Here is a 12,801-nt window from a genome sequence, read left to right on the forward strand (position 1 = left end):
AGCTGACTCACAGATGTAGAGAACAAACTAGCTGCTACCAGTGGGGAGAGGAAAGAAGAAGGGTCAATATAGAGATAGGGGATTAAGAGGTACAAACTATTAGGTATAAAATAAGCTACAAGGATATATTATACAAAATGGGGATATAGCAAATATGGAGTATAACCTTTAAAAATTGTGACTCACTATATTGTACACCTGTAATTTATATAATATTATACATCAACTATACTTCAATGAAAAATAAATTACTTAATAATTTATTTATTTTATTTTTGGCTGCATTGGGTCTTCGTTGCTGCCTGCAGGCTTTCCCCAGCTGTGGCAAGCAGGGGCTACTCCGTTGCGTGCGTGGGCTTCTCATTGTGGTGGCTCCTCTTGTGGAGCACAGGCTCTAGGCGCGTGGGCTCAGTAGTTGCGGCACACGGACTCAGTAGTTGTGGCACACGGGCTTAGTTGCTCTGCGGCTTGTGGAATCTTCCCCAAGCAGGGATCAAACCCTTGTCCCCTCACTGGCAGGCAGATTCTTAACCACTGTGCCACTAGGGAAGTTCTACTTAATTAATTAAAAAGAAAAGCTTTCTTCAACAATGTGGAATCAATCACTCAGCGTGCACTTCCCGCTCAGCTCAGAGCTGGCCCTGTCCTCTCTCAGCAGCCCTCCCGGCGCAGTCCTCCGAGGCGCGGCTTCCAGCAGGGGTCGCTGTGCCACTGCCATCGCCGCCGTGCCAGTGCGCACCGCCCAGCCTGCTCTCACCGCGCCGGCGCCGGCGCCGGCGGAAGGGGAGGGGCAAGGGCAGGGCGGGGTGTGGAGTCCGGCGCTCGGCAAAGCCATGGGATGACCTTGAGGACCCGGGAAGGTGCGCAGCCCGACGGGGGTAGGGAGGGAGCGAGGCGAACATGACCTTGTTTCAGGACTTGGTCAGCCTCTGAGGTCTCCAAGAGAAGAGAAGATTTTTGTTTGCAGTTGAACTAAAAGCAGTTAAATCAGGTTTTCCATACGGAGTAGTTAACAGGCCTAGGAAAATGGAGGGATTTCAAATGTCCCGCAGGTCAAGGACAGCGTTGCCTCTACATTCCAGTCGTTGCTTTTCTTACAGCCTTCGGTTAGTTCACCGATTTTATGTTTCTCCTGAAGATTTCACTCTAAACCTTCAGTGAAGGAGCCGTGATACTCCCCTTACGTCCACGCTGTCGCCAAAGAAATCTTTTAAAAAGCACTCCTATCAGATCACTTCCCTACTTAAGGTCTTGCTATAGTTCTCATGCGTTCTGGGTAAGTCCAAGCTTTGATAGGGAAGGCCCTTGGAGATCTAACCTCTTACCCATCAGCCCAGCGCCATCATTGTTCTTCATTGTAATGCACCGGGTTTTTTGACCTACTTTCACAGTATTTAATTAAGCACTTACCATGTGTCAGGCACTATTCTGGGCACTTGGGATTGAGCAGTAAATTATATAACATAGCAGATAAGTACTATTGCGAAAGAAAGTAGAACGGGGCAAGGGGAGATTTGGAGGACAAGACACCTGTTAAATGGAGTTGGAATGAGTAGACCTCATTGAGGTGAAGGTGATTTGTCCATGCAGATATCTGGGCTAAGAGTGCTCTGGGCAGCTGGAACAAAGGAGTCTACCCAGAAGTGTGCCTGTTGTGTATGAGGATCTTCAGGAAGGAGCTGAGTGAGCGTGGGTGAGAGAGGCAGGAGATGAGGTCAGAGCGGAAATGAAGGGGATAGATCACACAAGGGACTATAGGCCAAGGGAGGGATTTTGCTTTTCTCTGTGCTTTTATAAGGTTGTGAGGGAAGGAGTGACATGATATAAATTACTTTTTAAAAGACTCACTCTGACTGCTCTATGGAGAACACACTGTAATGGAGCCTTTGTAGTAATCCTGGTGATAGATGGTGGCCTGAATCTGTGGTAACAGTGGGAATGGTGAGAAGTCATGGGATACTGGACATGTTTTGGAGATAAGCCACATGATTTCCTGACATTATGGATCTGAGTACGGGGGAAAGAGAAGAGTCAAGAGTGACTGGAAGCCTTTGTTCTCAGGAACTAGAAGGGTGGAGTTACCATTAACTGAGATGGGGAAGGCCACAGGTAGAGCAGATTTGGGCTTAGAGATATATCAGGAGTTTGTTTCCGGGCCAATTAAGTTTAAGGTGCCTGTTATGCACCCAAATGGAGATGTCGAATAGGCAGTTGGATGTTTTGTCAGGGTTTCCAAGACCACCCCTAGGTTCATTGATTTCACTAGGAAGACTCAACAGGATTCAGCTGTGGGTCATGGCTATGATTTACTACAGCAAAAGGATACAACATGCAAGGAAGAAGATGCATGGGGCAAAGTCTGGAGGGAGCCAGGTGCAATCTTCCAAGGGTCCTCCCAGTGGAGCACACAGGACATGTGGCATGTCAGCACCTCTGCCTCAGGAAACAATTACCTAGTTTGTGGGTCTCCAGGCCCCTTCTTTTTCTACTAGCTACTGCCTCTGTTAAACAGTGGGAAGAAGATGTGAAAGGAGGTGAAATGCAGATCTGTACAATTTGCTCATTCCTAGCTCTGATTTGCTGGAGTTGGAGATTGAAATAAAGTTTAGAGACTCACTGGCTTTCATGAAGTCATGATCTGGTATCTTCTGCAAAGTCAATATTGTAAGGATGTAATGTATGTCAGTAAATAGTCTTTCTTGTCCTGAGATTTTCCTTTTTAAAATAAATCATTGAGGGAGTTCCCTGGTGGCCTAGTAGTTAGGATTTCTGCTGTGGTCTGGGTTTAATCCCTGGTGGGGGGAACTGAGATCCCCACAAGCTGCATGGCACAGCCAAAAAAAAAAAAAAGAAAAAAAAAATCATTGAGAACTATTGTTAATATTTTTCAGTAGCAGTCAGTACCCAAGCTAATTTGGGGGAGTGAGAAGAGTAGAACCGGTGTTTTCATACGTATTAGTATCTAATTCAACCTTGACCACCCTGTGAGGTCAGCACATTAATTACAGCTGGAAGACTCACCTAGTACAGTGTGCATGGCCCTTGGTACATGTGGACCAACATGGCCTTTTGTAGGAGGAAGCATAAGTACAGTACTAGATGTAAAGTGTTCATGGTGTGTATGGTTTATGTTGTAAGAATGCCAGGATACCACACTTGGGAAGTAAAACTGAATTATTGTCTGTTTCAGGTCGTATGAGCCATGGCTATGACTAGCATCAGATTGCCCAGCAGCGTTTTAAGAAAGCCAGATGCCTGGATTGGGCTCTGCGGAGCGCTACGAGGGACACCTTCACATAAACACTGTGCTTCCTGGAATCGATACTTATATTTGTCTAGTTCCAAGTTAAATGCTTCAAATTATAAAACATTTTTCCATAACATTTTCTCACTGAGACTCTCAGGGCTTTTAATATCTCAAGAATATATTTTCCCATTTTCCATAAGACTCAAAAGTAATGTAAGCTCTAAAAAATCCACTAAAAAGACTCTGCAAAAAATGGAAGATGAAGGGGACTCTGATGAAGAGAGTGGACATCATGAGATGAGTGAGCAGGAAGAGGAGCCAGAGGACGACCCCAGTGTGGTCAGAGACCATAAGGACCTGGACAAAGTAGTGCAGTCTTTCCGATATGATGTTATCCTGAAGACAGGCCTAGATATCGGGAGAAAGTAAGTATATGCGTTTTAATACAAAATCGCTTGTCCGCTTTTTGGTTATTTTAAAGCAGCATTACCAATTACATGGCTTATATTATGGTGAAGAGTAATCATAGATGTGAAAGGGTCTTATAGGTAACCTGTTCCAATTATTTCATTCTATAGATGAGAAAACTAATTCCCAAAGAAGTCAAGTGACTGCCTGCAAGTCCCACATGGCACATTTCCTTGATTCTAAGACACAATCAACTTTGTAAGATGAACCATTGATGTAAAAACAGCTTCTTGGGGAAAAAAGGAATCACCATGTTAGATGTATATAGCAAGCATAGAATGCACCTGGGTTTCACAAACGCTACAGTGAGAAGGTACCTCTTAGAATCAACGGAAGCAGTATAACATGGTGGTTAAGACTGCAGGCTTTGTAGCCAGACTACTGGGGTTTCAATCCTGGGTTGTGTATGACCTTGGACAAGTTACTTAAAATCTCTGTGCAGTTTCCTCATCTGTAGAATGGGGGTAATAGAACCAGCTTTAGAAGGTGGTGGCTAGGATTGAATGAGTCTATCGACCTAAAGCATTTATAACAGTGTGTGGCACATAGTGGGTACTCGGTATGTTAGCTATGATGATGAAATACTGTGTGTGTTCATATATAGTGCATAGAGATACTAAGTGTAACTTTCAAGATTTCTTTAATATTCTCATTCCTTCTCTGCTAGACTAATTGTATAAGAATAGTGATCCTCATTGTTCATTCATTCCTTTAGCAATCATTGTGTGCATACTGCATGCAAGATAAGAATTGTGGTATGAAAAATAAATTAAGAAAGATTCCCTTGTGTAATTTGTATCTTTATGTCCTGATTTAAAGGCATAGTTCAGTTTTTAACTCTGAACCCACAGGCACCCTGGTCGGGACTTGAATGTTCTCTAAAATCTGGCAGGCTCATGAGGGGCCTCTCCCTCTCTCACAGTAGTAACTGCTGCTGTTCTTATTAGGAGAACCCCAGATGTCAGTCGCCTGGAGTCAGAGCACTAAAACGAAAGGGCACTCGTTTTTGTCTGTATCCTGCCATGGTCTGGTTGCCCCAGTGATCAAATTCAGAGAGATCAGCAGCTGATGGATTGGAACTTCCCCATCCTCAGTGCAAATTAGCAGAGGGTTTCTCAACAGCCTCACCATACATGGGGTGCCTGGTTTTTCTCACAGCACGTGAAGGGAAAGGAGTGCCCACTCATTATGGCTGTCGTGAATCACAGGCGCTACCACCTCTAAGGTGACTGCTGTAGGGGGAGTCACGTGGAGAGCACCGGGCCCACCCTGAATGCGCTAGATGCGGGTTCCAGCCCCCTTGGAAACCCCAGCAGGGCGCTGGTTACCTGCCTGCTGGCGCTAGCAGGTCTTTGCAGCAGCCAGCATGTACTCGGCAGTGCCCTTTGGTCTCCCTGTTTAGATATATATGGAAGCAGTTGACTTTCACTTTCCCAGCACCCAGAATGGAGATTTTGTGGGGAGGCCAGTCACTGTCAGGATAAGCATTACAAACAGCTGGTACTTTTCTCAAAATTATATAATTGTTTTGAATATATTTCTATTTTAAAGCACTTTGATTTTTTTCTTCTTTTTTTAGCAAAGTAGAAGATGCATTCTACAAAGGTGAACTCAGGCTGAACGGGGAAAAATTATGGAAGAAAAGCAGAACGGTGAGTTTTGTTGTTGTTTTTTTGGCTGTGTTGGGTCTTCATTGCTGTGCGCGGGCTTTCTCTAGTTGCAGTGAGCGGGGGCTACTCTTAGTAGCGGTGCGTGGGCGTCTCATTGTGTTGGCTTCTCTTGTTGCGGAGCACGGGCTCTAGGTGCGCAGGCTTCAGTAGCTGTGGCACGTGGGCTCAGTAGTTGTGGCGCACGGGCTTAGTTGCTCTGCGGCGTGTGGGATCTTCCCAGACCAGGGCTCGAACCCGTGTCCCCTGCATTGGCAGGCGGATTCTTAACCACTGCGCCCCCAGAAAAGCCCACAGTGAGATATTATGACAGCCAGATATTTTTGTCTGTTGTTCTTCCAGTACTCAGTTAATGCCTCCCCCAGTTTCCCCCAGGGCTCCTTCTTTAGGGCATCAGTGGTTCCTCGTGTATGTCTGTCTTGCCCCCTCTAAGGTCTCCCTCAGGCCTGGTCACATAGCTTCAGTTACGCAGACCACTTGCTCTTTGCAGCCATAATGACTTTGAGATGAAGCTTTCCCTTTTTTTTAAAAATTTTAAGACAAGTCACTATCAGAACTGGCAAAAATCTATTAAACTTCTAAGTCATTAATGTTAGCCCCCGTGAAATCATAATAATCAGGCTAAATCCATGTAGAGGCTTCTTTGGCCTGCTGTTACCTGAGCAGATGTGCAGTTCTGTTCAGCTCAGCAGTAGCCCCCCACCCCCAGTACCTGCTGGATACACTGCTCTGTGTGCAGGGCAGCCATCAAAAAGAAGGTTTCATATTTCCTGACAGCTCCATATCAGTACTATTGTTAAGTGAAAGAATCACTCACAAGTGTTATAAGAAAATGTATTTTTAGTATCCAGTGTTATAATAAATGATATATATATTCTTTTAAAAATGAATTTCTGTAAAAAGTTACATATATACATACATAGAATTAAAATATTAATACTACTAGTATTTATCTTTGAGTGGGGCACTGTGGGTTATATGTTCTTCATGCATTTTATTTTCTGAATTTTTTACGAGTATGTTTCACTTTTGTAATTGGAAAATATAATGATAGTAAAAGTTAACAAAACAATTTTTTTTTTTTTTTTTTTTAACAAAACAATTTTTAAAAGTATATGACAGAGACCCTTAAAAAGTTTGGAAGACACAGACCTATGAGGCATTGGCAGACATAATCTAACTCTTAGTCAGTGTCCAGGGAATAAATGTTCCAGGGAAGTTAGACACACTTTTGAAGGTTGTTTTTATTTTAGCTTCTTTCCTATTTCAAACACTCCTGGGATTGGACGACCTGAGCTGCATCCTGTACCCCTGGGACATGGGAGGGCGTGAGCCATTGGCCACGGACCTGGGTGAGCACTGAGGCTGTCTTCAGTCTCTGCTCCCCAGACTCAGAGTGGTTCTTGCAGCTGAGTGGACAGGAGGGGGGATCCCCAGTGCTTGTCTTGGCCACCAAGTCACAAGGCCCAGATCCCTCTGATGGCACCTGACCTGACAGGTTCGGACTGCAGGTGTCATTCCTTGCTCAGTGAGCTGTAGGAAATCAAGCACTCCAGACATGCACCTGGAGATCAGGTCCCTCTTGTCCCTTAATTGCTTTTTCCTGCTTGTAGCCCAACCCCCTTCTCACCAGCCACAGTGTTCCAAAGACAAGATCTGTTCTTGGTGCACAGTGTCTCTGCCAGGGCCTCATTTACAGACACCATAAATCTATTTTTCTCCCTGTGCTTTGAGATATTGTTAACTACAGTCTAATTGCTGCTTCTTCATTCTGCCTTGGGTGTTCTGTTGTCTTGGCTGCCTTCCAGATTTCTCCTGAGGGTCAGCAAAGGAAGGGGCCAGCATTAACACTCGGCTGCCTTGTTACTAGGAGGCCTGGTAGCCATAGTAACTGCAGCTAAGGGGAGATTGGAAATGTAGATGCTTGGAACAGCCCCTAATTCCAGCCAGTTTTGCTTTGTGCCTACTGTGCCGTCTCCCACGGTAGAAGGGACAGGGCTTTGCAGGGAAAGAGGAACACCTCCCCTTCCGTGGCCTGCTCCGTGGGGCCTGAGCCTGGCTGCCTGCAGCTGAGCAGAGCTTTTCTGTGAGTTGCACACCAGATGGGGCCCAGAGTGCTGTGGGTGCTGGGTAACTGTTGACCTAAATAGAGGGTGTATGGAGCCCAAATATGGGACTGAAGCCTTCCTAACCTCACCTCTCCCTGGGATTCACCGGGTAAAGGAGAAACATTGCTTCCCTATTCTCTGCCCTAGAAGAAAGCCACCAGAACGATCCACTCTCCTCTTAAGGGGCAGACATCACACATAGTATATCCACGAAAGGGTACATGAGAAGGGTTGCCTTTTTCTCTGTATACCCTTTTATACCTTTTTTTAACGTATTGTATCATGTGCTTATATTACTTATTAAAAAATGAATTTTAATGACACAAAGTTATGCCAAAAAAGGTAAAGCAGAGTTCCCAAGCCGTGTATTTCTGAACATTGATTTTAAATGTCTACACAGTTTGGGCAAATGGTCATTTAAAAAAAAAAAAATTGAATCCAGCAGAACTTCAGGAGGACTGACTGCCCTTCCCCGCGACTCCCCACTCCCACCTCTGCCCAGCCCAGATGATGCCTTCAAACCCACAAGGAGAAGCAGTCTTCATGCCTTGCTGTGGTTTGAGTCTCTCTGCTTCTCAGCCCAGAGGGGAGAGTTAATGGTTTAAAATCAGCCCCTGTGAGTTTTACATCCAGCCGCCTGGATTGACCAGTGTGGCATCACGGTGAGCAGGCGTGCATTCCCACGTTGTAGACTTAGTACTGGGCCTGCGGAAGCCTCGAGTGGGTGGCTCGCCCTAGTGAGGTACAGATATCCCAACAGCGTGAAGTTAGACTGCCTCAGGGCATTCATCGACAAATGAGGCAAACATAAGCATTTGTCACCATGCTCCTTAAACACAAGCCCCCAAGCAGGCTTTTAAGTGGGTACCTGTGCCCACTTAGAGTCCATGGCCCACACATGGAGGTCTGTCCCTGTCTTCCTGTCCATCTCTTCACCACTGCCCCCATCCTTGGCTTGGAAGCGGTGGTGAATGGTCTGAGACAGCCTCTGGTCATCCTGGCTTGTGTTCTAGTAGAAGCATGTGGCACCTGGGCCGGTTTATCCCCTTCCTGAGTTGCTGGGCAGATCCCCTGGGATCCTGAGCTGCCAGGACCAGGTGTCTCATGGGCTGTTTGCACCATGGCAGCACTGATGTGACTGCCCCCAGGGCATGTCCTGCGCTCGCTCAACCCAAAGCTCCCATCTGGACAAAAACGGGTTTGACCTCAGCCCTTTTAACCCAAGTCAGCATCCAACTCGACCCTCTTTTCTGTGGCATTCCATCCTTGTGCGTTGAGTCCTGTCTCCTTGGTGATGTGGCATCACTGGCGCTAGCCAATGCTGGAAAGCAGTTTATTTACTTCGATTTCTTTAGGAGATGCAGCTGACCGTTGTTCCACTGTGACAGATTTCCAACAAATTGTGCCCTGTCCCCAATGATGTAGCTTAACTGTGTTGAAATCAGTGAAAGTGTTACACTGAAAATTGTCTTCTCAGTGCATGTAGTAATTACTGTGCTCATAATCTCTAAGGTTGTGCCCTGCTTCATCTTCTGCCACTGTTACAAAATAAATGCTTCCATTCAAGTGTTTCCTGAAGTCATGCAATAGACAAAACTGAAGCCACACAGGCCCTGTCCACGAGCAGCCAGTTGTCTCAGCCTGAAGGAGGGACACTGGCCCCTATTGAGCCACATGGTTCTGAGGCATCTGCCTGGAGAGGGGGGCCCTTTCACCTGGAAGCACTAGGGAGAAGTGACCAGTACAGAGGAGTCACCTGTGCCCCGGGTGGTGGTCGCCCAGTGAAAACTCAAAGGAGAGACGTTTGCATTGGCCGAGTTTCCCAAAATGTAACGAAGGTTCTGTTTTCTTTTTAATTTTCAGGTGAAAGTGGGAGATACATTGGATCTTCTAATTGGAGAGGATAGAGAAGCAGAAACAGAGACCGTGATGAGGATTCTTCTGAAAAAAGTGTTTGAAGAGAAGACCAGCAGTGAGAAGTACAGAGTGGTGTTACGGCGGTGGAAAAAGTTACAATTGCCCAAAAAAAGTACGCTCAAATAAATGGATTGCTTTTTAGCAACAAAGCTGCTTTCTAGTGGTGGGGGAAGGGGCCAGGTTAAAAAGAGGACGTTTTTACTAAAATAAGGTTCTCCTACCACTTGTGGAATCTCCTGAGCCAATTTTGTGGAAGTCAGCATTCGTATCGTGGCTCCTACAGACGCTTCCCTTGGCCTGGATTTCCCTCCCAGGCTTGATTTGTCCACAGTTCGACCTCGTGAGCATGAGTGAGACATGTGCTGAATGAGCTAAGCCCAGAGAGGGTTTCCGTGACCAGCCTGCTGTTTCCCACGTTATCTACCTCAGGAGGCAGTGTAAAATAAATTGGCCTTGTTCTTAGTGTCATTTCAGTTTTATCCCTATCAACCAGCTTCCCTGGGTTCAGGCTTCTTAAGGCAAAACCAAGCCAAGTCAAGGTCCCCTTTATCTCCTTAGGGGAGCAGCACTGGGAGACCCCTTTATCCACTGACCTTTCTGAATTACCAACATGTTGGCCTTAGTTCCCTTCAGTTTGTCTCCAGAAGTCTGGATAGTAAAGTTGTTCCAACTGATTCCAAATGAGCTAGTTAGGGCCCATTTAAAATTAATTGTTTAGGGCATGGGGTTGATAGGCTAAGGCAGCTGGAGGCCTTTTGTATGGCATGCAAGTTAGGAATGCCTTTTACATTTTTATTTATTTATTTATTTATTTTGTGTGGTACGTGGGCCTCTCACCGCTGTGGCCTCTCCCGCTGCGGAGCACAGGCTCCGGACGCGCAGGCTCAGTGGCCATGGCTCACGGGCCCAGCTGCTCCGCGGCATGCGGTATCTTCCCAGACTGGGGCACGAACCTGTGTCCCCTGCATCGGCAGGTGGACTCTCAACCACTGCGCCACCAGGGAAGCCCGGCTTTTACATTTTTAAAGGGTTGTTTTAAAAAAAGAGAAAGGAACATATGGCAGAGACCTTACGTAGCCCACAAAGCATAAAATATTTACATTGACCTACAGAAAGAATGTGATGACCCTCCCTGATTTAAGCGATGGTTTACTTTTCAGGTGAAAGTAGAAAACACACAGATTTTATCCGTAAAGAGAATAAAGCATCAGAGACTAATTATTCTAATTCTCAAGAAAGTGTTATAAAAGGGACTAAAAAAATAGAGTAGTAATAGAACGGACACACACATAATACACATCATCTAAGAAAAGGACATCTGCTTAAATAAATTGGTTTGTAGATTCCCGGGAGCAGTGTGCTAGCACTGGAAGGGCTGGCTCAAATAGACTTATTAGACTCTTGTGTCGTAAAGACCGACTATGTCTGGGTCCTTTTATTTGCCCTCCAGGAATTCTTGAGAATTCAGGTTAACTGATACAGAAGGGAAACTTCTGTAGCCCAAAGCAGTGAGATGTTTGGTCACATGAGTCTGGAAGTCTTACCAGCTCAGATTTCAGAGGAGCTCAGGAAAATTGATTTTTATTTGAAAGCTTAAATCAGCTCTCAGGAAGCAATAATATATACTGTGCCGTGTAACAGAAGGAATTTTTCTATTTTACCACTTGTTAATTAGGCTTTTACATCAGTGAAAATAGTATAATTAATTTCAACACGAGTTAATTATGAGTTTTAATTTAGGAGATTATAGTAACGATGATGCTTTTTCTCATTTTCTTCACCTCTCTGTGCCTTTCTGTCTCTCCTTCCCTGCCACCCTCTCTCCCTCCCTTCTCTTGATTGCTCTTTGGAAAGTAACAGAAAGCCAAATAAGTCTTGCATGGTGAGGGGCAGCATGACCTAGTGATATATGTCAGGGGTCCTAGTTTTTAGGCTCTGTCTTGCCCTTAGCAAGTTTGGTTACCTTGGTTATATTCTGGCCTTAACCTCTCTGAGCTTCAGCTTCTTCACTGGTCAGGAAGGGATCAGGATACTAATTTGCTTACCTTGTTGAGTTCAGTCTTCAGAAGAGTTAAAATGTGTTGTGTGAGGCAAGATGAGTTGATAGTAGCTAGAAAGCAGGAAGGCCCATTTGAAAGGCTGTTGGAAGCTCTATTGGTAATTAAGTACCTCAGCTTAGCTGGTGGGATTTGACCCATTACAGGCTTCTCTGTTTTTAAAAATCAAAATAAGCAAAAAGACGTCTGATGGTGGAGAATGTTGGTTTGGTCATACCACATGGCAAAAACTGATCTCTCATAGTTGTCTACAGCACAAGGGATTTAGAACATATTTATGAAACAGCAGAAACAAAAGCAATTCATAAAGATTTATGGAACTCTTGCAGCTCACTCTATGATAGCTGCTTTATAAATGCCATCCTGGCAAGGCCTCCTCAGTGAACATGTGACCAACATGATGAAAAACTTAAAAGATTTGGATGTTTCTAATTCAGTGCTTCTCAACCTGACATGATTTTACCCCCTTGGGGACATTTGGCAATGTCTGGAGATATTTTTGTCTGTCACAACTGAGGGGGAGGGGGTGGGATGGGCGTCAAATGCGTAGAGACAGGTGATGCTGCTAAACATCCTACAGTGTACAGATAGTCCCCACAACAAAGAATGATCAGACCTTAAACGTCAGTGGTACTGAGGCTGAGATGCCCTGCTCTAATGGGGTGACAAGAATTCTTTTTTTCAATAGGTCTGGCTTTCACAGCAATCAGACAAAAAAGAAATAAAACATATCCAAATCGGAAGGGAAGAGGTAAAACTGTTATTATATGCAGATGACATGATACTCTCTATACAGAATACCCTGAGACTTCACACAAAAACTATTAGAACTGATAAATGAATTCAACAAGATAGCAGGATACAAGACTAATATACAGAAACCTGTTGCATTTCTTTACACTAACAATGAAATACCAGAAAGTTAAAAAAAAAAAAATCTCGTTTAAAATCACTTCAAAAGAAAAACAAAAACACGCAGTGGTTGAGAGTCCGCCTGCTGATGCAGGGAACACGGGTGTCGTGCCCCGGTCTGGGAAGATCCCATATGCCGCAGAGTGGCTGGGCCTGTGAGCCATGGCCACTGAGCCTGCGTGTCCGGAGCTTGTGCTCCGCAACGGGAGAGGCCACAACAGTGAGAGGCCCGCATACCGCAAAAAAAAAAAAGAAAAACAAATACCTAGGGGCTTCCCTGGTGGCACAGTGGTTAAGAATCCGCCTGCCAGTGCAGGGGACATGGGTTTGAGCCCTGGTCCGGGAAGATCCCACATGCTGCGGAGCAACTAAGCCTGTGAGCCACAACTCCCGAGCCTGTGCTCTAGAGCCCACGAGCCACAACT

General features: G+C 45.3%; 1 protein-coding gene across 2 annotated transcripts; it reads left to right on the plus strand.

The window, feature by feature from the left end:
* Positions 1-839: 839 nt before the first annotated feature.
* Positions 840-10,232, plus strand: MTRES1 (mitochondrial transcription rescue factor 1). 2 transcript variants are annotated; one of them, XM_024755006.1, is made up of 4 exons: positions 840-860; positions 3,191-3,672; positions 5,295-5,367; positions 9,354-10,232. In XM_024755006.1, the coding sequence occupies exons 2-4, from the start codon at positions 3,203-3,205 to the stop codon at positions 9,531-9,533; spliced, it is 723 nt and encodes a 240-aa protein (XP_024610774.1). In that variant the 5' UTR covers positions 840-860; positions 3,191-3,202; the 3' UTR covers positions 9,534-10,232. The 2 variants fall into 2 exon arrangements, with proteins under 2 accessions (XP_024610774.1, XP_024610771.1); XM_024755003.1 differs by lacking the exon at positions 840-860 and adding an exon at positions 944-1,106.
* Positions 10,233-12,801: the final 2,569 nt, after the last annotated feature.

This window comes from Neophocaena asiaeorientalis, unplaced genomic scaffold, assembly GCF_003031525.2.
Source record: "Neophocaena asiaeorientalis asiaeorientalis breed wild unplaced genomic scaffold, Neophocaena_asiaeorientalis_V1.1 scaffold105, whole genome shotgun sequence".
Classification (NCBI taxonomy): Eukaryota; Metazoa; Chordata; class Mammalia; order Artiodactyla; family Phocoenidae; genus Neophocaena; species Neophocaena asiaeorientalis.